The following is a 27,314-nucleotide window of genomic DNA, read 5'->3' as shown; positions in this document are numbered from 1 at the left end:
CATCGGGGGCTCGTACCCCATTCCTCCCTCACCTCCTTCCACTTACCCTTCCCTAGCCCCCCTTCCTGATGTACAAAATAAAGAAAACGTGTGGTCAAAAATAGAATCTCTCTTTATTGAACAAAACTGGGGGAGACTGGGAAAAGGAGGTGGGAGAGGGAAAGAGAGAGGGTGGGAGAGGGGAGGGCAACTAAAATGATGAGGGGTTTGGAACAGGTCCCATATGAAGAGAGGCTAAAGAGACTGGGACTTCTCAGCTTAGAAAAGAGGAGACTGAGGGGGGATATGATAGAGGTCTATAAAAGCATGAGTGGTGTACAGAGGGTGCATAAAGAAAAGTTCTGCATTAGTTCCCATAATAGAAGGACTAGAGGACACCAAAGGAAAGGAATGGGTAGCAGGCTTCAAACTAGTAACAGAAAGCTGTTCTTCACAAAGCAAAGAGTCAACCTGTGGAACTCCCTGCTGCAGGAGGCTGTGAAGGCTAGAACTAGAACAGAGTTTAAAGAGAAGTGAGATATAGTGATGGAGGTTGGGTCCATGGAGTGGTGGTATTAGCCAGGGGGTAGGAGTGGTGTCCCTGCCCAAAGTTTGTGGAAGGCTGGAGAGGGATGGCACGAGACAAATGGCTTGGTCATTGTCTTCGGTCCATCCCCTCTGGGGTACCTAGTGTTGGCCACTGTCGGCAGACAGGCTACTGGGCTAGATGGACCTTTGGTCTGACCCAGTACGGCCATTGTAAGCTCAGGGCTCAGGGTCGGGGGTCTCAGTGGACCCCCTTGATTTTCATGCACACCTGCTCCTGGGTGGCCAGGCTGGCAGCTCTCCTGACCTAGACGGCCACTTTCCTGTGCCTAGTGCGGAGATCGTGGACAAGGTCCACGATGTCTGCACTAGCCCAGGCGGGTGCCCGCTTCTTGCGGTCCAGGGCAAGCTCCCGGGAGCCGCCAGCCTGGTCCCGGGAAGAGGGGGAAGGCTGGGGGGCATCGGGTGGGTGGCTCGATCCGTGCCAGGTGCTGGGTCTGCTGGCTGGGTGCTAGCAGGCTTGCACCTGGCACAGGCACCGTAGCCAGCCCGTGCCCCTTTAAGGGGTCCGGGGCCGGGATGGGGGCAATAGAGTTTCCCTGGTGTTGGCTAGAGTGGCCACCAAGGAAACCTGGGGAGGGCTAGCCTCCCACTAGTTCGAATTAAGGGGCTACACAGCCCTTAATTCGAACTAGTACGTTCGAACTAGGCTTAATCCTCGTGGAATGAGGATTACCTAGTTCGAACTAAGTGCTCCGTTAGTTCGAATTAAATTCGAACTAACAGAGCACTAGTGTAGCGCCTATGAAAGTTAGTTCGAACTAACGTTAGTTCGAACTAACTTTGTAGTGTAGACATACCCATAGATAGTTGGGTTTGTGATGACCGGGAGACCCGTATGGTCACTTGCCTGCCCGGTGTGAAGGTTGCAGATCTCTCGAGGCATCTACATAGACTTATGTGTAGTGCTGGGGAGGAGCCGGTGGTTGTGGTACATGTAGGTACCAATGACATAGGAAAGGGTAGGAGAGATGTCCTGGATGCCAAATTTAGGCTGCTAGGAAAGAGACTGAAATCCAGGACCTCTATGGTGGGATTCTCGGAAATGCTTCCAGTTCCACGCGCAGGGCCAGGTAGGCAGGCAGAGCTTCAGAGTTTCAATGAGTGGATGAGACGATGGTGTAGGGAAGAGGGGTTTGGATTTATTAGGAACTGGGGACACTTTTGGGAGAGGGGGAGCCTATACAGGAAGGATGGGCTCCACCTAAACCAGGGTGGAACCAGACAGCTGGCACTAAACCTTAAAAAGGCCGTAGAGCACTTTTTAAACTAAGAGATGGGGGAAAGCCGATTGGTGCGGAGATGCACGTAAATCGGATGGAGACTTCTCTTAGAGGAGAATCCATCGATAGAGATTCTTTAAGCTATAGTCAGAAAGAGAGGAGGGGAGACGACAAACCATAGGCCAGAGCAGACAAACAACCGCATACAGAGGAATCCAATGCATCAGGGAAGGGCAGACAAATAAGCAGTGGCAAATTTTTAAAGTGCTTCTACACAAATGCTAGGAGTCTGACTAATAAGATGGGTGAACTAGAGTACCTCGTATTAAAGGAGGAGATTGACATAATAGGCATCACTGAAACCTGGTGGAATGAGGAAAATCTGTGGGACACAATCATACCGAGATATAAAATATATCGAAAGGATAGAGCAGGCCGGGTGGGTGGTGGAGTGGCACTGTATGTGAAAGATAATGTAGAATCAAATGAAATAAAAATATTAAATGAATCAACATGTTCCATAGAATCGCTCTGGATAGTAATTCCATGCTCCAATAATAAGAAATTAGCAGTTGGGATATATTACCGACCACCTGACCAGGACAGCGATATTGACATTGAAATGCTGAGGGAGATTAGCGAGGCTACCAAAATAGAGAACTCTATAATAATGGGGGATTTTAATTATCCCCATGTTGACTGGATACATGTTACCTTAGGAAGAGAAGCAGAGAGAAAATTTCTCAATGGCTTAAATGACTGCTTCTTGGAGCAGCTGGTGCAGGAACCCACCAGGGGAGAGGCAATACTCGATTTAGATCTGAGTAGAGTGCAGGATCAGGTCCAGGAGATAACTGTTACAGGACCGACTGGGAATAATGACCATAATTTAATAACATTTAACATGCCTGTGGTGGGAAGAACACCCCAGCAGTCCAACACCCTGGCACTTAATTTCAAAAAGGGGAATTACACAAAAATGAGGAGGTTAGTTAAACAGAAATTAAAAGGCACAATGACTAGAGCCAAATCCCTGCAAGCTGCATGGAAACTTTTTAAAGACACTATAATAGCGGCCCAACTTAAATGTATACCCCAAATTAAAAAACATAGCAAGAGACCGGTAAGTCTAACTTCAGTACCGGGCAAATTAGTCGAAACAATAGTAAAGAATAAATTTGTGAGGCATGTAGAAGAACATAATTTGTTGGACAAAAGTCAACATGGGTTCTGTAAAGGGAAATCATGTCTTACTAATCTATTAGGGTAGATCGACGGAGGCATGTAGATTAGTTTATTCGAAAAAGGGAAATGAAGCCTCGATTAAAATAATCGCGGCTTCATTTAAATTTAAATGGCTGCCGCGCTGAGCCGACAAACAGCTGATCAGCAGCTTGTCGGCAGATCGGGGCAGTCTGGACGCGCCGCGGTCGACAAGGAAGCCTTTGTCGATCAGCGCAGGTAAACCTGGTTTCACGAGGCATACCTGCGCCGATCGACAAAGGCTTCCTTGTCGACCGCGGCACATCCAGACTGCCCCGATCTGCCGACAAACAGCTGATCAGCAGAGCGGGGCAGCCATTTAAATTTAAATGAAGCGGCGATTATTTTAATCGCGGCTTCATTTCCCTATGCCGATCTGTCTAATCTACATGCCTCCGTCAACGGCCATCCCTAGAGAGGGATGGCAAGAGACAAATTGCTTGATCATTGCCTTCGGTCCAGCCTCTTTGGGGCACCTGGTGCTGGTCACTATCGGCAGACAGGCCACTGGGCTAGATGGACCTTTGGTCTGACCCAGTACAGCCATTCTTATGTTCTTACGGCAAACAACCTTTTCACACTCTTTCCCCCAGGTTATCTGGGTAGACACCATCACAAGGCAAACATGGATCCCGTTCAGCAGTAAAGAGCGATGGTCATCACTGCAAACAATTCACAACTTATGTCCAGGGCCTAGCCAGGAGCCGCTAGAGCAAGAAGAACGTGCGGAGGCCATGAACACAGAGGTGAGTGAAACACCTGAGTGGAGATGCTAGCAGCAATCGATTCTTCTGACAGAGAGAAATGCCAGTTCTGGACCCAGGCGACAAGCAGAGACTGGCAGGACTGCAGCTATGGGACAACGACCAGTGGCTGCAAAACTTGTGCATGCATAAGGCGACTTTCATGGAGGTTTCCTTCCCCGAGGTGCAGCAGTGCCAGAATGAGACTGGCTTTGATAGTTGAGAAGCGAGTGGTAATAGCCATGTGGAAGTTAGCAAGGCCAGGCAGCTACCGGTCAGCTGGAAATTAATTCAGAGCGGGGGAATAAGACGGTGGGAGGCTGCTGTGATCCAAGCAGCCAGTGATCCAAGTAGCAACGAAGGACAGTAACTCTGGGAAACATGCAGGCCATAGTGGATGGCTTTGCTGCAATGCAGTTCCCTAATGGTGGTGGGGTGGCAGATGAAACATACATTCCTATCTTGATACCTGGCCACTATCCCAAAGAGCTCATAACTGGGAAGTGGTAGTTCTTGCTGGTGCCATGGGCTTTGGTGGATCACAAAGGCCGTTTCACTGGCATCAATATGGGATGGTCAGGAAAGGAGCATGACATGCGCATCTATAGGAACTTTGGTTTAGTCAGAAAGGTACAAGGTGGAATTTTCTTCCCACCTGGGAATCTTGCATCGGAAGCATTGAAATGCCAATTGTGATTCTTAGAAGCCCAGCCTCCCCTTCTTGCTGTGGCCCCTGAAGCAATACGCAGGCAGCCTGGACATCAGTAGGAAGCAGCTCAGCTATAGGCCGAGCAAATGCAGAATGGTGGTAGAAAGAGCTTTTGGACGTTTAAAGGGAAGGTTTTGCCGTCTATTGACTGGGTTAGACCTCAGTATAAGCAGCATTCCCATTGTTGTAGCAGCCTCCCGTGAGCTCCCTAAAATTTTATGTCAGGGTAGGAGCATATTAAATGTGCTGACCTGTATATTTTACACAGCCCTGTCCCCGATCTGCCATGCACCACAAGCAATAACCATACTGTTGCTGAGAAATCCGGCCCCTCCCATGCATGTACAGGCATGTCAGCCGCTCTGTTTGCTGCCTCAAGATCTGCTCCTGGGTCTTGGTTTCACATTCCATGCACGTTATCCTCTCCTCATGCTCCGCACATCTTCTGCAGCATCGTTCTCCTCTGCCCATTTAACCACACCCTGCCCATACGGGTGGGTTGCATTTGCTCATGGAATGTCATTCCGTTATGTTTTCGCCTTCAGATCTGTTCTAGCTGAACAGTTGGATGAGCCAAGGGAGTGGGCCTCAAGCTCACTGTTGCATCCTCTCCAAGAAAACAAGGGAAGGGCAGACGCTAGAGAAGACACATTGCAGAATGCAGAAGCTAATCTCTGAGCATAAAAGAACATTTGTCCGACACAACAGGCGTGTGTTAGTTACAAGGCAAAAGGCGTCCTTTAAGCAGGCTCCATGCAGCAGATACAGCACAGAGGTCTTAAGGGAGCTGCTGGACTTGATTTGGTGGTAGGCATGGTAGGGAACAGTCTGGGGCTCGCTCTACTAACTCTGCTTTGAAAACACGGTGGTTGAAGCTCCCATAGCTAGGCAAGGGCCTATGTGTGCAAAGGGGCCCAGAGTGGCATGGAGACAGGGAGGGAGTCTCGTGGCCACCACATGTTCAGGCGCAGGAAAGAGTCTGTTCCCCAGAGCTGAGCCCTGTGAAAGCCCCAAAGCTCGGCTCTCTCACCAACAGGTGGAAGATATCACCTCCCCCACCGAGTCTGTCTAGGGAGACCGAGAATTGTCTTGCAGCTTGGGTGGGAAAACGCCCCCTACAAACATAGTCACCGCTCCAAAATAAACCCACTAACTCATTTCTGTTGTACAGGAAAAAACTCCAGGCCCATGTGGCGACTCTGAGGGAAAGGAGAGCGAAGCTGCTGGGGTTAAAGGAGACCAGTGAGCAGAGAAGCCAGCAGTACCTGGTAGGTGTCTGTTGTTTTTCCCTGGCTGGGAGACGTAGTTGAGACTTAGGATTGTTTATTGTTAGATTTCTCTGTGGCCTTGGTGAAGGTGGGTTTATGTGAGTTTCTCCGTTCTCACGGGATAGTGTGTGCGTGTTGCAAATATTCTCTCCCTTGAAAAAATGGAAGCTGCATTTGAATGAATGAATGAATTTCTATTCACTGTGACGTTCATAAACAACTTCTCCCAAAACACAAGGGTTGTTTCCCAGGAGACTAGGACACAGGCCCTTATGGGATATTGGGAGCAAAGTGTAAAAAAGTCCCCCCCTTGTGATGAAAACATACAGTCAAGTATCCGGCTGTGAAGGATTCAAGGTTTTGAACCCCAGTCAGGGGAGCTGACACCCTTGACAACCCCCTAAGCAAGGTGTTCATGTGTGTGTGTGTGGGGGGGGGGGGGGGAAGGCAGCGCCATGTTCCTGGAAGGGGACAGTCCCATATTTAAAAGCTGTTCCCAGTGTTCTGACTTTGTCCCGTATTCCCCCGGAGCGGCCAGCACTCAGCAGGGTTTTGGGGGTTGGAAACCTGCAGCTTGCGGGACACCAGCAGCACACGAGCCAATTTTCAGTGGCCCCTTCCCACCGCAGAGCAGGGAGCTTGTGCTGCAGCTTCCGGCTGGGAAGGGGAAGGGGTGGGAAAGGTGCATGCGAGTCCCTGGGGCTGCCCCTGCCCAGCCTGGGGATGCAATTCCTGGGAGCCAAGGGAAAGCCCCAGCGTGTGCCTCCTCTGTGCATGACTCCCCCCTCTCCCCAGAGGAGGGAAAGCCCTGGTACACGCCTCCTCTGGAGACCCCCCCTCCCACCACACCATGCCACTCCAGTTCTCAGCACACCACAGACCTGGGGGAGAGGAGCAGCCACTGCACTTCCAGAACCCCCAGAAGTGGCGCGTGGCTGGACTCCCATCCACCTCACGGGAAGCCGCCACTATCTCCATTGTCACTGGAGGTGGGCAGTGGGACTCCTTGGGGTGGGGGAAATCAGAGGGGGGCCTCCCAAACAGCTCATGAACGACTGTTCGCACCCTCGCAATTTGACCAGTTGGTCACGATTGACGGGTTGGTGACCATCGCCATAGCGACTGGGGGTCAGGCTGGGCTGGGAGTTTGCACAGGAAGCTGGAGGCTGCAGCCCTGTGGGTGTTCAGGTTGGGGTGGGGGTGTCAGAGCATCCAGCATCAGGGGCTCTCTCCTGCTAAAGGGCTCTGCTCAGCCAGGACAGGGCTCCCAGCCAGCCTCAGGCAACTCCCCTTCCACTGCCCTGATGCCAGGGTGAGGGGCACAGCCTGTCTGAAAGGGAAGTGTCGGGCCCTGTCACTTGTGGTCTGGGTCCCTCGCCCACAATCCCCATGAGGCAGGGGAGGAGCCCAGGGTGCACAGTCCTGAAATGCAGAGTTTGTGTCCTCGTCTCCCTGTGGCACCCACGGGTGTTTGTTAGCTGGGCCTTAGCCCCGCCCCTTCACCATGAGGCCACGCCCCCTGCTCCTTCTCATCCCCCCTGGGGCCCAGTCCCTCCAACTGCCCTGACTGGCCTGCCCTGGGCTGGGGACACAGGCTAGGGACTGCTCTTGGGTGCTCCAGCCTCTGCCCAGAGCGGGTGGATGGTCCTGGACAACCCTTGTCCAGCCTGGCTCTGACGTCAATCCCGGGGGATGTGGGGGGTTCTTTGTGCTTTTCATTTTCACTTTTTCTTCCTGGTTTTAAATGCCTTTTGGGGCGGGGCAGGATCCCTCTTTGTTTTACTTTGGGGGAGACTTTCCAGTTTCCCGGAGTACGATTTCCCTCGTGGGTTTGTTTTTTTCTTCCCTTCCCATCCCACTTCTTTTTTTCCCCATTTCTGCTTCCTGGCCAATCAGTTTCAAAAAGAAAAGAATTTGCAAGGAGAACAGGGGGAGAAATTGTGATTTAAAAGAAAACAAGCCAGATGCTGTGTCTCCGAGGCAGCACTCAAGGCAGCAGGCGTGGGACAGAGCATCTCTAGGCCCAGAGACCGGGGCATGGGTCTGTTCCCAGGCACTTACCCACACGGCTCAGCACGATCACAGCCAAGGCCAGAGAGACGCACCCGGTGCCCAGCGCCACTAGGCAGTGTCGGTACCTGAGGGGAGCAGGCGGGGGAGCTGGAACAGAGGGGTTCAGAGCACAGGGTCAGCAGCTGCCGCAGCAGGATCAGAGCTATGTCACCACTAGTACTGGAGGCAGATCCACAGCTGGTGCCAACCCACCCCACAGAGCTCACAAGCAGCAGGTCAGTGGCACAGAGACTGGTTTTCTGCACTTAAAGGCTCCTCGCCCAATCGCAGGCCGTGTCAATCAGCTGCAGCCCGACTGCCAACCCTGGGACCAGATCCAGCTGCTGGGAGTTACCTGAAGTGCTGCACTGATGTGAGAGAATTTATCCTGATTCACACCCTTGGAAATCCATCCCTGTCAGAGTGCAGGGCACGAGCAAAGTCCGTTCTCATAACAGTGGTGGCCGCACACACCAGCTGGGATCAGGACCCTGTGGTGCCGGGCGCTGCACAGACGCAGCGAGAGACAGTCCCTGCCCCAGCTGGGACACAGAGCCCAAGGTTGGCAGGGGAGGGCCTTGCAGCCAGTACCTTGGTTCTCAGCTGCAGACGAGCTACCCCACTGGGGGCAGGGGTCCAACCCCATGCCCCTGTCCTTGTGCTGCCTCGTCCCCAAGCAGAGCGACAGTCGAGCTGTCTAGGACAGAGGGGGTGGGACAGGGCGGTGATCCTGCTACAGCGGAAGCATCTGCCCTCATACTGCAAAGCACTTGGCTGTCGCACAGAGACAATCAGATACCCAGGTAGGTGGGTGCACATGGGGATGGAGGGATAATTAGATCCTGTCACACACTGGAGCTGGCTAAAAGGAAGTGGGATTCCAACCTCCCTTCCTCCCTTTCACTTGGCTGGGACGGGGGGGGGATGCAGGAGGGGATGCAGGGTGCTGGCTCCTGGAGGCAGTTCAGGGCTAGGACAGGTGCTTGGGGTACAGGAGGGGGTTCAGGATACAGGAGGGCAAACTGCTGATTCAGAGAGGGGATTCAGGGCAGGGGTTCAGGGCGCTGACAAAGTTTCGATCAGAGCAACGAAAATTTCAATGTTTGCCCAATTTGGGGCAAAACCAAATGTTGAAATATTGGAATTACCAGTTGATTTGTTTTCTATCAAAGACACACAGCAGTGAGAGAGAGAGGGAGGTGCACCAAGGGAGACCTAGTGAGAGACTCTGTGAAAGAGAGTTTTGTCCTTGAGGCTACGTCTTCACTGCATTCTTATTTTGGAATAAGCTATTCCGGAGGAGATATTCCAAAATATCTTATTTCAAAATAGCGTGTCTACAATACAGGGAAGCCTCACAATTAGTCCAAGGCAGGCTTCTCTAATGTGGATGCAGTGTCTCGATTTAGACCCCCCCAGGAGGCACTGGGGAATAATTACTTTGAATGGCCCTGGGGAGGAGTTATTTTGAATTAGCAGCAGTGGAGCATCCACACTACCGCTATTCCGAAATAGCTATTTTGGAATCAACGTTATTCTTTATGGAATGAAGTTTACAGACATCAGAATAAGCTGTCTGTTATGTCAAATGTATTTTGATAACGGAATTGCTATGTAGATGCTATATAGGAAGCCTAATCCGAACTACCTAGTCCGTGCCGCATGTAGCCGCGGGCACGGAGTCCGAACTAGCCGGCATTTAAAAATAGCGGCGCCTGGCAAGATGCAAATGAAGCCCCGGAAATTCAAATCCCGGGCTTCATTTGCAACTTCGGTTGCCTACATTAACCACCCTAGTTCGAACTAGGGTGGTAGTGTAGACATACCCTCTGTACCTGGGAGCAAGTCACAGAATTACACTGAGCCTTAGTTTCCCAAATGTAAAATGGAGTTCATGCCTCCTTTCTCTGTACTGTTTGTAACTTTTTTGGGGCAGGGCTTGTCTCTCTATGGCTGTGTCTACATTGGCACCCTTTTCCAGAAAAGGGATGCTAATGAGACCAGTCGGAATTGCAAATGCCCCGGGGATTTAAATTTCCCCCCCGGCATTTGCATGAACATGGCTGCCGCTTTTTTCCAGCTCGGGGCTTTGCCGGAGAAAAGCGCCATCTAGACAGGAATTTTCGGAAAATAAACCCTTTTCCGGAAGATCCCTTATTCCTACTTAAAATCAGGAATAAGGGATTTTCCGGAAAAGGATTTATTTTCCGAAAGATACCTGTCTAGACTGCACTATGCAAATTCCATATCTGATTTTGATTGAATTTCAAAATAGGCTGTTTCGAAATTTGGTGCATCGACACAGCACCAGATTTCAAAATAACACGCTATTTTGAGACATCTCTTAACCCTCATGGAATGAGTGTGACTGGGATGCTGAAATAGCACGCCTGTTGTCTGAAAAATATTTTGAAATAATGGGCAGCTTGTTATGATGTGTGGTAGCTATTTCAGGATACCTCCAGTGTCCCAAAATAGCTGTACAGTGTAGACCTACTCTTATTCCTCGTGAAATGACGGTCACAGGAGTCGGAGCTGTAAGCAGTCCTCTGGCTGCATGTTATTTCAGCATTATCATATATATAGTAGCCCAGTGTCTGAGAGTCTATAACGCTGTAGCGTTACAAACTCGCCTCTGGGGGGTGTTCCAGACTGGTTATAGTAGCTGTAGCGTTAGAGACTCACTTCTGGGGGGTGTTCCAGACTGGTTATAGTAGCTGTAGCGTTACAAACTTGCCTCTGGGGGTGTTCCAGACTGCTTATAGTAGCTGTAGTGTTACAGACTTGCCTCTGGAGGGTGTTCCAGACTGGTTATAGTAGCTGTAGCATTACAGACTTGCCTCTGGGGGGTGTTCCAGACTGGTTATAGTAGCTGTAGCATTACAGACTTGCCTCTGGGGGGTGTTCCAGACTGGTTATAGTAGCTGTAGCATTACAGACTTGCCTCTGGGGGGTGTTCCAGACTGGTTATAGTAGCTGTAGCATTACAGACTTGCCTCTGGAGGGTGTTCCAGACTGGTTATAGTAGCTGTAGCATTACAGACTCGCCTCTGGGGGGTGTTCCAGACTGGTTATAGTAGCTGTAGCATTACAGACTTGCCTCTGGAGGGTGTTCCAGACTGGTTATAGTAGCTGTAGCATTACAGACTTGCCTCTGGGGGGTGTTCCAGACTGGTTATAGTAGCTGTAGCATTACAGACTTGCCTCTGGGGGGTGTTCCAGACTGGTTACAGTAGCTGTAGCATTACAGACTTGCCTCTGGGGGGTGTTCCAGACTGGTTATAGTAGCTGTAGCATTACAGACTTGCCTCTGGGGGCTGTTCCAGACTGGTTATAGTAGCTGTAGCGTTAGAGACTCACCTCTGGGGGGTGTTCCAGACTGGTTATAGTAGCTGTAGCGTTACAAACTCGCCTCTGGGGGGTGTTCCAGACTGGTTATAGTAGCTGTAGCGTTACAGACTCACCTCTGGGGGGTGTTCCAGACTGGTTATAGTAGCTGTAGCATTACAGACTTGTCTCTGGGGATGTTCCAGACTGGTTATAGTAGCTGTAGCGTTACAGACTTGCCTCTGGAGGGTGTTCCAGACTGGTTATAGTAGCTGTAGCATTACAGACTTGCCTCTGGGGGGTGTTCCAGACTGGTTATAGTAGCTGTAGCATTACAGACTTGCCTCTGGGGGGTGTTCCAGACTGGTTATAGTAGCTGTAGCGTTACAGACTCACCTCTGGGGGGTGTTCCAGACTGGTTATAGTAGCTGTAGCGTTACAGACTCACCTCTGGGGGGTGTTCCAGACTGGTTATAGTAGCTGTAGCATTACAGACTTGCCTCTGGGGGGTGTTCCAGACTGGTTATAGTAGCTGTAGCGTTACAAACTCGCCTCTGGGGGGTGTTCCAGACTGGTTATAGTAGCTGTAGCGTTACAGATTCACTTCTGGGGGGTGTTCCAGACTGGTTATAGTAGCTGTAGCGTTACAGACTCGCCTCTGGGGGGTGTTCCAGACTGGTTATAGTAGCTGTAGCGTTACAGACTCACTTCTGGGGGGTGTTCCAGACTGGTTATAGTAGCTGTAGCGTTACAGACTCACCTCTGGGGGGTGTTCCAGATTGGTTATAGTAGCTGTAGCATTACAGACTCACTTCTGGGGGATGTTCCAGACTGGTTATAGTAGCTGTAGCATTACAAACTCGCCTCTGGGGGGTGTTCCAGACTGGTTATAGTAGCTGTAGCGTTACAAACTCGCCTCTGGGGGGTGTTCCAGACTGGTTATAGTAGCTGTAGCGTTACAGACTCACCTCTGGGGGGTGTTCCAGACTGGTTATAGTAGCTGTAGCGTTACAGACTCACCTCTGGGGGGTGTTCCAGACTGGTTATAGTAGCTGTAGCATTACAGACTCACTTCTGGGGGATGTTCCAGACTGGTTATAGTAGCTGTAGCATTACAAACTCGCCTCTGGGGGGTGTTCCAGACTGGTTATAGTAGCTGTAGCGTTATAGACTCGCCTCTGGGGGGTGTTCCAAACTGGTTATAGTAGCTGTAGCGTTACAGACTCACCTCTTGGGGGTGTTCCAGACTGGTTATAGTAGCTGTAGCGTTACAGACTTGCCCCTGGGGGGTGTTCCAGACTGGTTATAGTAGCTGTAGCGTTACAGACTCACCTCTGGGGGGTGTTCCAGACTGGTTATAGTAGCTGTAGCGTTACAGACTCACCTCTGGGGGGTGTTCCAGACTGGTTATAGTAGCTGTAGCATTACAGACTCACCTCTGGGGGGTGTTCCAGACTGGTTATAGTAGCTGTAGCGATACAAACTCGCCTCTGGGGGGTGTTCCAGACTGGTTATAGTAGCTGTAGCGTTACAGACTCACCTCTGGGGGGTGTTCCAGACTGGTTATAGTAGCTGTAGCATTACAGACTTGCCTCTGGGGGGTGTTCCAGACTGGTTATAGTAGCTGTAGCGTTACAGACTCACCTCTGGGGGGTGTTCCAGACTGGTTATAGTAGCTGTAGCGTTACAGACTCGCCTCTGGGGGGTGTTCCAGACTGGTTATAGTAGCTGTAGCGTTACAGACTCGCCTCTGGGGGGTGTTCCAGAATGGTTAGAGTAGCTGTAGCGTTACAGACTCGCCTCTGGGGGGTGTTCCAGACTGGTTAGAGTAGCTGTAGCGTTACAGACTCGCCTCTGGGGGGTGTTCCAGACTGGTTATAGTAGCTGTAGCGTTACAGACTCGCCTCTGGGGGGTGTTCCAGACTGGTTATAGTAGCTGTAGCGTTACAGACTCCCTTCTGGGGGGTGTTCCAGACTGGTTATAGTAGCTGTAGCGTTACTGACTCACCTCTGGGGGGTGTTCCAGACTGGTTATAGTAGCTGTAGCATTACAAACTCGCCTCTGGGGGGTGTTCCAGACTGGTTATAGTAGCTGTAGCGTTACAGACTCACCTCTGGGGGGTGTTCCAGACTGGTTATAGTAGCCGTAGCGTTACAGACTTGCCTCTGGGGGGTGTTCCAGACTGGTTATAGTAGCTGTAGCGTTACAAACTCGCCTCTGGGGGGTGTTCCAGACTGGTTATAGTAGCTGTAGCGTTACAGACTCACCTCTGGGGGGTGTTCCAGACTGGTTATAGTAGCTGTAGCGTTACAGACTCACCTCTGGGGGGTGTTCCAGACTGGTTATAGTAGCTGTAGCGTTACAGACTCACCTCTGTAAGTGGGAGGGGAAGGAGGGCGGGGCGGTGATGTACACGGCCCCACCCCCTGGCTGTGTACGTCACTGGGGTAGGGTGTAAAAAAACCCAGACACCCTTGATCGGGGGCGGGAGGGGGGAGGGACTGGCTGGGAGAGGAGCGGGCTGGCTGGGGGGGAAGCAGATATTGGGGGGAGGGGCAGAGGCAGCAGTAGCTGGCCAGGGGAGAATGGAGCTTGGGTGGCTGGTGGGAAGCAAAGCTGGTGGGGGCTGGGGGGTGGGAGTCAGGGGCAGTGAGGCTGGCCATGGGAAATCAGGAGGAGGAACTGGCTGGTGGGAGAGGGAATTGGTTTGCGGGGAGCCAGACTCACCCAGGCGCATGCAGATCCCAGGGTGCTGTCCGCCACACTCATGCATCCCCTACAGAGACAGAGGAGAGCGGAGAGAGAGTGAGAGGCAGGAGGGGGAGAAGAGAAAGAGAGAGACAGAGGGAGGCAGAAGGCGGAGGAGAGCTGGGGGTGGGGGAGGCAGTAGGATGAGGAGAGAGAGAGAGAGAGAGACAGAGCGAGAGACCGGAGGCTCAGAAGAGAAGACCGACATGAAGGAGAGACCTGAAAATCCCGTCTTATGCCGGGCTAATTGGCTAGTCATATCTATAGTAGCCCCATGTCTGTGACTGTGTAACGCTGAAATGCTGACTGTTGCCTCTGGGTGGCGAGTTGCCTCCCTGGCTGTTCCCCAGGAGTGCTGCATGGGGAGTGCTGCATGGGGAGCGCTGGGCCCAAACAGCCACTTGCACTTATTCCCCCACGGCGGCCCGGCGGAGCAGCACAGAAGTCAGCCAAGCGCCAAGACAGGAGAGGAAGGGGGGAGGTGGCGTACACGGCCAGGGGGCGGGGCCTGGCTGTGTGCATCACTGCCCCGCCCCCCTTCGTGCCCCCCTTCACCTCCTGCCATGGGGCTCAGCTGACTTCTGCACCGCTCAGCCGGGCCGCTGAGCGGGAGCAAGAGGCGCAAGCGACCGTTTGGGCTCCGCACACCCCATGCAGCTCAGGGAGCGCGGTGCCCAAACGGCCATTTGGGCTCCATGGTCCCCCACGTGAGAGGGAGGAGGGGGAGGAGAAGAGAAAGACAGAGACAGAGAGAGAGGCAGGAGGCGGAGGAGAGCTGAGAGTGGGAGGAGGCAGTAGGAGGAGGAGAGAGAGAGAGGGATGAAGAGGAGAGACCCGAAAATCCCATCTTATGACACGCTATTGGCTAGTATTGAAATAAGGGTCTGAAGTGTAGAAATGACGCTGCTGTGTAAACATGCCCCTAGTGCAGAGTTTCTCAAACTGTGGGTCCCAACCCCCTCCCCCACCCCGGGGGGCTTGCGAGCAACTTAGAGGGTGGTTTCAGCAACTGAAAGGGGGGTTGAGAGCAACTTACAGGGAGGTCGTAGTATCACAAGTTTGAGAACCCCTGCCCTAGTGGGTTGTTTTAAGCCTATTGAAATAAATGGGAATTGGGCCCTTAGGGCCTAGGTTCCCAAATATATTGCTCTGCCCAGCACCCAAGGGAGTTAGGCACCTGGATACTGTTGAGGAGCTGGGCCGAGGTGCTTTTGAAAACCTCCCTCAGGCATTGCTGCAGTTTTAGGCGCCTAAAATCCTTGAATTATCCCATGATCCTCCCCTGCATCACAGGGAATGTGGGCAAGAGGCAGAGAGGGGAAGTGACAGATGCCAGATAAAGTCCTAAGCAGGCAGGCTGTGCCCCTCACAGGTGGGAGCACTCGAAGGGGAGGGGCGCCCATCCCAGCCTGGGAGGAAGTCTGTGAGCAAAGCAATGACTGTAGCAGCAGAGAGACCCAGGCACTCTGACCACCAGCCTGACACCCTCAGGGCTGCAGCCCAGCCCCTCAGCTTCCTGTGCGATCTCACACCCCCGCCCATGTCTCCTGGCCTTTCCTCTGAGACCCGACACAGGTGAGGAGAGCTGCACTGTATTGAACCTGCAGCCCCAGAGGGCCAGATCACATGGTCTGTCCCCAGCCTGGGATCCAGACTGGTCCTCCCTCTGTGCCTCAGTTTCTCCAGTGGTACAGTGGTGATAACAGCTCTGTGCTGTGTCTCACCTGGGGTGGGGAGGCTAAATCCGGTCAGACTCTGAGGTGCTCTGACACTGTGGAGGAGAGCGGTGAGTAACTGAGAGAGCTGCAAACACAGGCTGGGTTTGCAGAAAGGCCCAAGGGATTTAGGTATCTCTCAAGCTGATTTTTCAGTCCCAGCCACTTTTTCAGACCCAGTAGCCCAGGGGAGTCAGAAGTGATGAGGCTGAACAGACTTAGTTCTGTCTCCACAGGGCTCTGTCAGTTCTCCTGTCTAACACCCTCCTGTAACACTGACCAGTCACCATTCTCCCCAACGCTGCTTTGCAGTTTCCCACCTGGCGTCAGAGAAGGGACAGACCCCGGCAGCCCCTGGGAGTGGGGACCCCAGCACAGCAGCCTGCAGCGCCTGCCTGGAGCGTGTCCGATCCCAGCTGTGCCCCCCGGCCCAGCCCGGCCCAGCAGGTAACCCCAGCTCATGTGTGTCTGAGCCGCCCACCCCCAGGCACTGCCAGAGGGAACCCAGCTGGGGGGCCAGGCCATGGGGCTCCTGCAGGGCAGGGACACGCCGCCCCCTGCTGGCTGCACTGATCTAGTCCCCATCCCCACTCAGAGCCAGGCTGGGAATGTACCTGCCTCAGCAGGGCCTGGCTGTGGGGCAGTGACACCTAGTGTCCGTTTTCTGGTATTACATGGGAAGATTGAAATAGCTGTAATACAAAGTGATCCAGGGTTTTTTCGGTGGGAGGTGGGGTCAAAACTCATTATTAGAGACACTGTCTCATGGTTCCACACACACACACACACACACACACACACACACACACACACACACACACACACACACACACACCATTCCCTGGCATCTGGGCCCATGTCCCCCCCATTTCACATCACCCCTTGGTTCCAGCCTTCCCTGCTAGTCTGAGTTTATCCCACAGTTACTCCAAGACCTTCTAGGCCACTCTGGCTGTGAAAAGGGGTCTTAATGTGGGTACTTACCTGGTCCCAGATAGACCAGTCCTGCTGGCGTGGAGCTGCTGGAAGGGTCCCTCGCCAATGTTCCCTCTAATGTTTTCCAGCCGTGTGCAGAATGCCCTGTGCACTGAGGCATGTGTGGATGTGCACCACCAATAGACACACATGCTGCTGGTCCAGGAGCTCAGATTCCTGCCATGCCCCCAACCCCTGGACAGGGGCTGCTGCTGTCCCAAGAGGAGAGCTGGTTTTTAAACGGGTTCCCCTTGCAGACCTGCTCCCGCCTGGCACCTCTGCTGCTGCCTCTGATACAGAGGCAGCAGGGTGGGTGGTCAAGGGGCTCCTCGGGAGTGGGGCCGGAGCGCACTGGCGGCTGACTATAGAATAATCGAGTAAGGGATACGAATTCATGCAGTTACTCGACTGTTCGGTTAACCACTATGGAACATCTCTAATTCAAACCCATTTATCCCCATCCCTGCCCGTCACAGGAAGGGGGTAGCTGGGAATGAGCCTCAGAGCACTAATGGTGCCCGTGTCTTTGCAGGGGGCGCCGGGTGCAAACTCTGCCCCTTGGACTGGCGGCTGCGCGGGGACAAGTGCTACTGGGTCTCCACAGAAAATAAAACCTGGAACAAGAGCCGCAGCGACTGCGCCGCGAGGGGCTCCCAGCTGCTGGTGATCCGGGACCGGGAGGAGCTGGTAAAGGGGCCGGTAACCCCCTGCTGGGGCTGCCTCTGCCAGGCTGGGCCTGGGTACAGAGCCTGGTTAGACACACTTGAGGACTGGGAGTTTCACAGCTGCCAGCGGTTTGGTTTGGACGTCCCTGTTCCCATTACTGGTTACTAAGGGGGGTCCAAACTCCTGAGGCAGCTTTGACAGGCCCAGCAGAAATCACTAGTCTCAGCGACAGGGTAGGTGACAGAGGCAGCTCTAAGCCATTGTTAGCCTCCCCTGTGTGCGTGTGCTGAACCCCGCTCAGCTGGGAGTGCGAGTGGGGCTCTGTCTAGACTGCAGGCTTCTTTCAGAAGAAACTTTTCCGGAAGAGATCCTCCGGATAACGTCTTCCGAAAGAGAGCGTCTGCACAGCACAGAGAGCTGTGTGGTCAGTGTAAAGATACTGTCCGCACTGAACGGACGCTCTCTCCCGTGTAAGCTGGGATTGCTATGGATGGAGTGGTCACCAGGACACCTGGGCTTCTTCCTCTTTCCTCTTGTGAAAAAACTCCCTCTTCCCCGCCCACAAACGCCTTTATGCAACAGAGCTCTTTCGGAAAAGGGCTTCTTCCTCGTAGAAAGAGGATTTCCAATGTCAGAAAAACCTCTTTGTTTCGATGATTTAAAAAAAAAAAACACAGCTGCAATGTAGATGTAAATGAAGATTTTTTCAGAAAAATGGCCATTAAAAAAAACACCCTCTGCAGTGTAGACACCCTGAGAGAGACAGAGCCATCCCTTCCAGTTCCTCCCGACCTGCACCTCCCCTCATTTGGGGCAGGGGCTGTGCTCAACAGCTGTGGGGGCCAGAGTGTGGGGGGGGGGCAGTCCCAGGGCTGAAGGGGAGGCAGATAGCAGGGGCCCCAGTCTGCTCTGCTCGCCAGGCTCCTAGAAGCATGACTTGGGGAAAGGGCGGAGTCACCCCCTCACACACACCCCCTGGTCGCTGGTACCAAGAAGCAGTTGGGAACTGGTGGAGCCATGTGGTCTGGGGAGGGGTCGCTTCGCTGCTGGTTACTAAGGGGGCAGGCTTGACTCCTGCTGCTGTTCTGGTGCTACTAAGCCCCCAGGCCATTTCAATTGGGGGAAAGTGGTGGAATGGGGGCAGGAAGGGTGGAGAAATGGGGCCAAGATGCTGGGGAGCTCAGCATCCCCCAGTAACGGCCCTGCTGGGTGCAGCTTGTAAGAGGTCAGCTGGAGCTGGGGCTACCATTTACGTGCCATGTGGCTGCCTAGAGCACCATGAAATCAGGGGCAATTTGGTGCCACAGGTTTCGTGGTGCCCCACATGGCTGTGTAGCTTGCGTATTGGTAGGGGTGGCCCAGGAGAGAGGGAGGGGGAAAGAGAGATGCAGGTCAGGGCTACACGTCCTGTAGGCCACATGTGGCCCGCAGCCTGTTTGTTTGTGGCCCGCAGTGTAGTTTGTGTTTACGCAGAGCTCAACGTGTGGCCCACAGGAGGAAGCCAGAACAAAGAAGTAATCGATGTCATGCTGTTCTGCAGCTGCGCATTTTCGGAGTTAAATTCCTGGACTGTCATTGCTCAGTGAAAGTGCTGCCATAGGGGTGGAAATTGGGTAATTGGTGCATTTTGTTCATATCAGCAGAACTGACTGAAATGGGGCCTGCGTGTTGTGTAGTCTTTGTGTTCATGCCTGTCGGTGTGAAAAAAGGGATTTGCATGTCTATGAACCACGCTTAAGTTGTGGCCCTCAGCATGTGCTCGGAGCATCACTGTGGCCCCCAGGGCTTCCAAAGTTGAGTAGCCCTGATGTAGGGGGACGGATGGAGGGAGGGTCTACATGGGGATTGCCAGGCTCACAGCCCCATAATTCTGGTGCTGGACTTGATGACGACTTGGACACGAGAGAACATTCTGGTCACCAGGTGCCTGTCACACTCCCTGCAGGAGGCCCTCCAGGACCTGACGCAAGGCCCCTCTCAGCTCTGGGTGGGACTGTCCCACCCCTCCCCGGAGAAGGCCTGGACCTGGCTGGATGGATCCCGGCTGGATCAGACCCGGTGAGAGATTCCTTGAGTCACTTTCCCTGTGTGGGCAGAAGGGGACAGGGACGGGGAGGGCAGAGGAGGAGCAGGGATGTTCAGGGTGAGGTGACGCTGAGGTTGTCCATTGACAGTCTGTGGAGGGAGCAGAGCAAAGGGGTGAGGCCAGAGCCTTGGGGATCCCCAGAGAGGGGGGCAGGAGAGGGGCAGACATGGACCAGCCAGAGGCAGGAGGGGACCAGGAGGGGCAGCGTCGGCACAGCCCGGCAAGGAGGAGCCGTGGGGCAGGAGAGAGATGGGCAGGGCCTAGCGCAGCAGGGAGGAGGGAGCTGGAGCTGGGCTTGGGCCAGGGAGAGGCCGTTAGAGCCCCTGGGCTGGCCCTGGCAGTGGTGGGGAGGGGCAGTCCCAGGGCAGAGCTGGACGGGAGAACAGGGCAGCTGCGGATCCTGTTAGCACAGGGAAGAGCCGCTGTCGAGTGAGTGTGATGGGCCCACAGGTGCTGACAGGGGCCTTTCCTGTGTGTCGCAGGCTCCCGGTGTCAGGCCCAGCTGAGGGGAACAGCTGTGGGATGATGAAGGGGAATCAGATTCATTCACAAGGCTGCAGCTCTGCACATCAGTGGATTTGCCAGCGAGACGCCGTCCCCCTCTGAGCAGGGTATGGAGGAGACCTCAGAGCACGGCTCCATTATCGCCATGTCACACCTGGGGAAACCGAGTCACAGACACTCACCTGCCCAAGATCACACCGAGAATTGGTGACAAAATGGAAAATGGAACCCAGGAGTCCTGGCTCCCAGCCCTCCCTCAGTCTGTAGAAGCGAGTCCAAGCTCCGGTTTTGTTGTTCCAACAGGGCTAGGCTGAGGGGTGTCACGCTGTGCTGAGCCTTGGAGACGGTTATCTCTAGTCCTCTCCCCTAGTACTGGGGAGAGAAGAGTCTGCCCCAGATCCCCAGCTCACGTAAATCAGCCCAGATCCAGAGTGTCCCAGCTGGGCATCTGGCCAGTGACTCCAGGGGAGCTTCGGCTCCATTGGCACCAGCTGGGGATCTGGGTTTTCCCCTCTATTTCACCCCTTTTCATTTCCTGGCACCTCTGTCAGGTCCCACTCTCAGCTCTGTTCCCCGGCCCCTCCATTGCTGCCATCAACCCTGTGACCTGGCACCCCTCTGCCCATCCTGCCCTAACCGATCGTTAACTCCTGTCACTAGGCTGCTGGATAGGATGCTAAACACCTGCTGGGTGACTAAGACACTTTCCCTCTCAGTGCCTCAATTTCCCCATCTGTGAAATGGGGATAATCAAACTGACCTGGCTGCAGCATTTCAAGATCTCCTGCAGCAGCCCCTCAGTCAGCAAGAAGCCATGAGGGGCAGGGTGTTTTCACGGGCAGGCCAGCTTTGGGACTCTGCAGTCCAAGGGCCCAGCCCCACCCTTTCAACACACCCAGCTCAGAGCTGGAGGGAACATTTTTAGGTTTAAACTTTGTGAAACTTCAGAGCCAGAAGGGAAAGTAACAACCCAACCTATCCCCCACCCCATTCCAGCAGCCACAGGGTGCATCTACATGGCAGGGTTTTTATGAAAAAACAACACTTACGTCCACACTGTAATTGCGTTCTTGTGACAGGTAGAACAGAGGGTTTTTTCTGACAGTAGTAAACCTCATTCCAGAAGGAAGACGCCTTTTTCAGAAAAAGACGTGTGCGGACAAGGAAGAGGGAGTTTTTTTGAAAGAAGAGGTCTCCAGGAAAAAGCATAGGTGCCCTGGTGGCCACCCCGTCCACAGTAATCACAATGCGAGAGTGTCCAATCAGTGTGGATGCTCTCTGTTGAAAAATCAGATGGTTGTTTTGATGCACTTTGGCCATGTGGACCCGCTCTTTTGAAGAACACATTTGCGCCGTAGGTCTAAATCAGTGTTTCTGAAACTTTTTAAGACCGAGAAACATCAATCATTTTTTTTTATGAGGAACACCAAGATCTGCAGGAAAATATGCAAATGAGATTGTGGCTCATGCAAATGAGTCCCTTATTAGTATATTTTTTGCAGAGAAATCTCGTAGTGTAGACATGGCCACAGTGTATGTGTCTGGCTTTATAAAGCAGATGCTCACTGCTTCTCTAGTATATTCTCAATTAACACAGTGTGTTGCCTTCTCCCCTGAAAAAGATCCCGTGTGCTTCTTATAAGCATAACTAGCTTCATCCGCTGACACCCCTGCTCCCTCTGTGCTGTTGGTTTGTATTGTGGGAACAGGTCAATCCCACTTCTCTAGCCACGTGTTTCTGCACCTTTCGTTCTTTGCTAGACGCCCCTCAGATCCCTTGGTAGCTGCCTCGTCCCTAAGCTGGGCAGCCTGATGCTCTTAGTTGCTCCTCCTATGGACCCATTGCCTGGGCTTTGTCATCCCTGGTCCCTGGCTCTGAATGTTTTCCTGTTCCTCCAGGGACCTTTATTATAAGTCACCAGCCTCTAGATGCTGAAGAACCCATGCTCAGAGGGACACTAATATGGTACTTCCTGATCGAGGGGTACATGTCCAGCCCTGGATTGGGATTCAACAGACCTGGGTCTACCACTTTCCAGTGGGGTGACTTTGGGCAAGACACTGTCCCTTTCTGTGACTCAGTTTCCCCATCTGCCGAATGGGGATAATGAACCTTCTTTCCTTTGGAAAGTAGGTTGAGCACTGCAGATGAGACAAGCTAGAGGCGCTTTGCCAATATATCAACTGTCGTTAATGTGGGGGAAGGAAAAAACTACCAAGGAGTCGGTCCCACCTGTGTGAAAGAGTTTCTAGCAGGAGCTGATTCCAGCTCAGGACCAACATTAAAGTCTAGGAAGAGAAGGGTCCTTTATAGTGTCCATGCTAGTGCTTACACCAGTCCTGTTAACAATTCCCTCCTCCCCCAGTTACAGTGGCCTAATGTCTGAGGTGCTGAGGGAGGGGCAACCTTTACTGACCCACAAATGGGCTTGTCTGGCCTTGCACTCTGCTAAGGACCGACAAGCTGGGTGGGGCCGAGGGAGCAGCCCCTGGGGCATTAGTGGCCAGCCCGCTCGGCCCCAGACCCAGCTGCCATTCAGTGGGGCTCCAGGGGAACCCCTCAAACACCCAGAGGGGCCGGCCAGGGCCAGGTCATCAGCCTTGCAGGGGAGGGGGAGGTGGAGCAAAGGCCTGTGGCAGGACCTCAGCCTATCGGGGACAGGGATGACCTCACAGAGAGACTCTGACAACAGCCACTCAGGACAGAGGCGCAAGGCCGGGGCAAGCTCAGAGATTCCCGCGGTTTGGCAGCAGCGCGGCCCCTTCCCAGGGTCTCTGCGGGGGCCAGATGGAGAATTGGGACCGAGGGGCGGGGGCAAGAGGAGCCTCATCGGCGTTTTCTACTTCCCTGCGGCCGGCAGTGCCGGACCCGGAGAGACAGTGGGAGCCTCAGAGAGGTTTGGAGCCTGCTCAGTTTGGTTCCCCTTTGCCCCCTCCCCTCCCTCTGTCTCGCCTTCTTCGGGCTTTTTCCCCCTTTCCCTGCCCCACCAAGCACGGTGGGTGGGTGTTGGGGCGGTCGGAGGCCTCACTCAGAGCTGAGCTGGCAGAGCGCTGGGAGCCAGAGGTGACCTGGCCCGTCCTTTTGAACATCTGTTGAGCCCTCTCCCCTCCCCCTGCTGCCTCGGAGCTCCAAGTCTTGCTGCGGATTGGTCGAGTGGGTGGTTACTGACAGGGGAGACTCGCGGCCTTTTATTCTCTTTAAAACTGTTCTCAGTGAGTCGTTATTAATAGTTCCCAGCCATGCTGGAAGGGCCTAACACGTGGGGCTCTGCAGGGGTCTGTTCTGGGATGGCTCTCTTCAATCTCCATCAGTGATTTAGATATTGGCATGGAGAGGGCGCTTATTAAGTTTGCAGATGATACGAAGCTGGGAGGGGTGGCAAGTGCTTTGGAGGAAGGGTCAGAATTCAAAGTGATCTGGACAAACTGGAAAAATGGTCTGAGGTAAATAGGATGAAGCTTAATAAAGACAAATGCAAAGTGCTCCACTTCGGAAGGGACAATCCACGTCACACACACAGAACAGGAAGTGACTCTCTAGGAAGGAGTCCTGCAGAAAGGGATCTAGGGCTCAGAGTGGACCACAAGCTAAATAGGAGTCAAAAGTGTGACACTTGCAAAAAAAAGCAACCGTGATTCTGGGAGGCACTAACAGGAGTGTGGTGAGCAAGACAGGAGGAGTCAGAATTCCGCTCTGCTCTGCGCGGATTAGGCCTCACTTGGAGTCGTGTCTCCAGTTCTGGGCACCATGTTTCAGGAATGAATTGGAGAAATTGGGGAAGGCCTGGAGAAGAGCAACAAAAATGTGGAACAGTTTAGAAAACATGAGAGTGAAAGAACTGGGCTTGTTTAGTCTGGAAAGGAGAAGACTGAGAGGGGACATGAGAGCGGTTTTCACGTACCCAAAAGGGTGTCCCAAGGAGGAGGGAGACAAACTGTTCCCCTTGGCCTCTGAGGACAGGACAAGGAGCAATGGGCTGAAACTGCAGCAAGGGAGGTTTAGGTTGGACATTAGGAAAATGTTTCTGCCGGTCAGAAAAACTTCCTGTCAGTGTTGTGAAACACTGGAACAAATCGCCCTTGCAGGCTGTGGAATCTCCATCACTGGGGATATTTCAGAGCAGGTTGCACAGACACCTGTCAGGGATGATCTAGACGGTGCTGGGTCCTGCCGTGAGGGCAGGGAACTGGACTCGATGGCTTCCCGAGGTTTCTTCCTGTTCTACTGTTCTGTGATTCTGTGATTCCAGACCAGACGGATCAGTCCCAGACCAGCAGGGCTGGCGGGGAAGGGGAGGGGTGGTGGTCAAGCTGTTTCTCTACCGTATCTATCTCTGGGCAGTTCCTGAGTCTCTAAGGGCAGGGCCCATGAGCAGTGGTTGGGCTGTGGCTGGTTGTACAGCTCTGGGCTCTGATTGTCCAAATGTCCCAAGGGGCTGGCTGGGGGCAGGAAACCAGCCGTGTGGGGGGAGGGGATGGTGATGCCACAAAGGCCTGGGGGGGAAGGAGCTGGGGGGGGCCGAGCTCATGGAGATTCCCTGACATCAGCTGCAAGGCAGGGCAGCCTCAGAGACACCCCCCTCCCCAGCCCTTTCTGGCTGTGTGGGAGCCCCCCAAAGAGGCGGGGCTGGAATCATTCTGAGACCGACCCCTCGGGGGTGACCTGGGCCAGCCCTTGGGACGTCCCCTGAGACCTCTCGCCCACCCCCTCTCCTAGTCTCACTGCTGTTTGGCTGAGCAGGGGGCCATGGAGAGGGAGGAGGTTTCCCAGCGGTGACCCCGTCTCCTCTTCCTTTGCAGGCTCCGCACGGCGGGGTCTGGCCTCGGGCCGGCCCTGCGGGGGGACCTGCGGGCAGAGCCCCACACGGGCGCTCAGACAGCGGGGAGGTGAGCATGGGCGAGCAGGGGGAGGCTGTTTTCCTTTAGCACTGGGGGTGGGGGGCGGGGAAGGGGAGACTGGGGACCCTTGGGCAGGGCTGTGTTGGGCCCTTCCCCCTCCAGGGTCAGGGCTGGGAGTGGAAGTTGATCTCAGGGCCTGGCTGGTTCTGGGAACAAGAACCTCAAATCCCATCCCCTCCCGCTCACAACTCCCCCCTCCCCCACTATGGGATCCATCCACATTGCCCTAGTCTGGAGAGACAAGGCCCTTCCCAAGAGCCAGGCCCATGGATCCGACTCGCTCCCCTGAGCACCAGGGCCCAGCCCCGGGGATGGGGATGGGGGCTCGTTGGCACAGCCTGGGCTCGGGTCTATTGACCTGCCCCCCCTCTCTCCCCCCAGCGTGTCAGCTCCTGCATCGTGCCCAGAGTGTCCCAAGGGAGCCAAGGCCCCAGGGAGCAGCAGAGCCCGGTTGTAATTGCCCCCCCGCACCCGGCATGGGAGGTGAGTGACCTCTGAGCCTCTCTGGCCCCGGGGTGAGCAGGCGGCTCCCACAGGCTGCAGGGCGGCAGCGGCAGGGCTGTGGGCTGGGAGTGACCCCTGGGGAGGACAGAGTCAGAGCCGGGCCTGAGCCAGATTTGGATCCAGCTCATCTTCTCCTGGCTCAGGGGAGACCCGGGGACGATAAGGACCCATGATCCGGCCTGGGCTCCAGCCAGGTTCCTTTCTGGCCATGGGCCCCTCCTTGTCCCCTGGTAGGGTTACCAGATGGGTTTGAAAAACCTCCCAGACACACGTGATCTCAGAACGGGAAGGGGGGGACTGGCTGGGAGGGGAGTGAGGCTGGGATGGGGATGGGGGAATGGAGCTGGCGCGGGGAGATCGGGGGCGGGGAAGACCAGCCAGCGGGAAGCAGGGCTGGCTGGGAGGAGATTGGGAGGAGCAGGGCTGACGAGGGGAGAACTGGGAGCGGGGAGGGCAGGGAAGGGACCATTGGGGCTAACTGGGATGGAGTTGGGGGGAGGGGGTCTGGCCAAGGGGGGAACGGCCAGTGGGGAGCGGGGCTGGCCCAGGTGCACACAGATCCCGGGGCGCTGCCTGTCCCGTGCCCCTCTCCCAGGCACTCCCCCTACCCCGCCAGGCTTCCGTCGGGTGCCCAGCCGGAAAACCAGAAAACACTGACCTTGCTCATGTCCGGTGAGTTCTGACTGTTCTCACCGGGCAGGGGGCCCAAAAACTGGACTGTCTGGTCGAACACCGGACACCTGGGACCCTGAATGGGAGCCCTGGGGCAGCCGGATGCTGTGGGGGAACAGCTGGCATGGGGGGGGGAGGGAGGCGGTAGCAGCTCCTGCAGTGATAGGCCAGAGGGGTCTGGCCCTCGGTGCCTTAGAGAGGCGCCACCCAGGGCCAAGCCCCCACTGCCCCCTGGGTCCCGGGCCCCGCATATGACAGGCCCTTGCTGTCTTGGGACAGGAGGACCCCGGCCACGGGGATGCACCACCTCCCCCACCCCCAGCTTGGCTCCAGGGCCGGTGTTGCCTGCAGGGAAGGAGCTGCCAGCAGGAGCCGGAGCATCAGTCGGAGCTTTTCCTCCTCACGCCGGGACTGGAGCCATGGACACGATCTGGCCCTGGGCCGGGAGCCAGGAAAGAAGGAGGAGCTGCCCCTCCCCCCCGCGGGGGATAGAACCTCCTCTCCCCCACTCCTGTCCCTGGACAGAGGCCTGCACAGCCCAGTGAGTCAGGGCCAGCTTATGGACTGTAGCCATTGGGCTGCACAGCCCTGACTAAAGGGGCAAGGTACCGACACTGGCCATTGGGCCACACTGCCCTTAGAAAAGGGGCAAAGTACTGACTCTGGCCATTGGGCCACACTGCCCTTAGAAAAGGGGCAAAGTACTGACTCTGGCCATTGGGCCACACTGCCCTTAGAAAAGGGGCAATGTACTGACACTGGCCATTGGGCCACACTGCCCTTAGAAAAGGGGTAAGGTACCGACACTGGCCATTGGGCCACACTGCCCTTAGAAAAGGGGCAAAGTACTGACACTGGCCATTGGGCTGCACAGCCCTGACTAAAGGGGCAAGGTACTGACTCTGGCCATTGGGCCACACTGCCCTTAGAAAAGGGGCAAAGTACTGACTCTGGCCATTGGGCCACACTGCCCTTAGAAAAGGGGCAAAGTACTGACTCTGGCCATTGGGCCACACTGCCCTTAGAAAAGGGGCAAAGTACTGACTCTGGCCATTGGGCCACACTGCCCTTAGAAAAGGGGCAAGGTACTGACTCTGGCCATTGGCCCACACTGCCCTTAGAAAAGGGGCAAAGTACTGACTCTGGCCATTGGGCCACACTGTCCTTAGAAAAGGGGCAAGGTACTGACTCTGGCCATTGGCCCACACTGCCCTTAGAAAAGGGGCAAAGTACTGACTCTGGCCATTGGGCCACACTGCCCTTAGAAAAGGGGCAAGGTACTGACTCTGGCCATTGGGCCACACTGCCCTTAGAAAAGGGGCAAGGTACTGACTCTGGCCATTGGCCCACACTGCCCTTAGAAAAGGGGCAAGG

At 54.5% G+C, this 27,314-nt stretch overlaps 1 protein-coding gene and 1 long non-coding RNA gene across 2 annotated transcripts in view; both read left to right on the top strand.

Moving 5' to 3' along the window:
- LOC142826418 (killer cell lectin-like receptor subfamily B member 1) overlaps positions 1-20,845 on the top strand; it is a 63,164-nt gene extending 42,319 nt beyond the window's left edge. Inside the window, exons 3-6 of the mRNA XM_089773902.1 lie at positions 15,947-16,081; positions 17,142-17,296; positions 19,221-19,333; positions 19,844-20,845. Coding sequence (XP_089630028.1) covers positions 15,947-16,081; positions 17,142-17,296; positions 19,221-19,333; positions 19,844-19,967 — 527 coding nt within the window. The 3' untranslated portion in view covers positions 19,968-20,845. The remainder of the gene's footprint in view (positions 1-15,946; positions 16,082-17,141; positions 17,297-19,220; positions 19,334-19,843) is intronic.
- A 1,663-nt stretch (positions 20,846-22,508) lies between these two features.
- On the top strand, positions 22,509-26,983 carry LOC142826436 (uncharacterized). Its single transcript, XR_012900559.2, has 4 exons — positions 22,509-22,762; positions 24,666-24,752; positions 25,146-25,247; positions 26,220-26,983. It is a non-coding gene; the product is annotated as an uncharacterized LOC142826436 (long non-coding RNA).
- Positions 26,984-27,314: the final 331 nt, after the last annotated feature.

This window comes from Pelodiscus sinensis, chromosome 29 (assembly GCF_052426305.1).
Source record: "Pelodiscus sinensis isolate ZL-2025 chromosome 29, ASM5242630v1, whole genome shotgun sequence".
Taxonomy (NCBI): domain Eukaryota; kingdom Metazoa; phylum Chordata; order Testudines; family Trionychidae; genus Pelodiscus; species Pelodiscus sinensis.
Note: the sequence above shows the minus strand (reverse complement) of the source record. Positions and strands in the feature narration are given on the sequence as shown.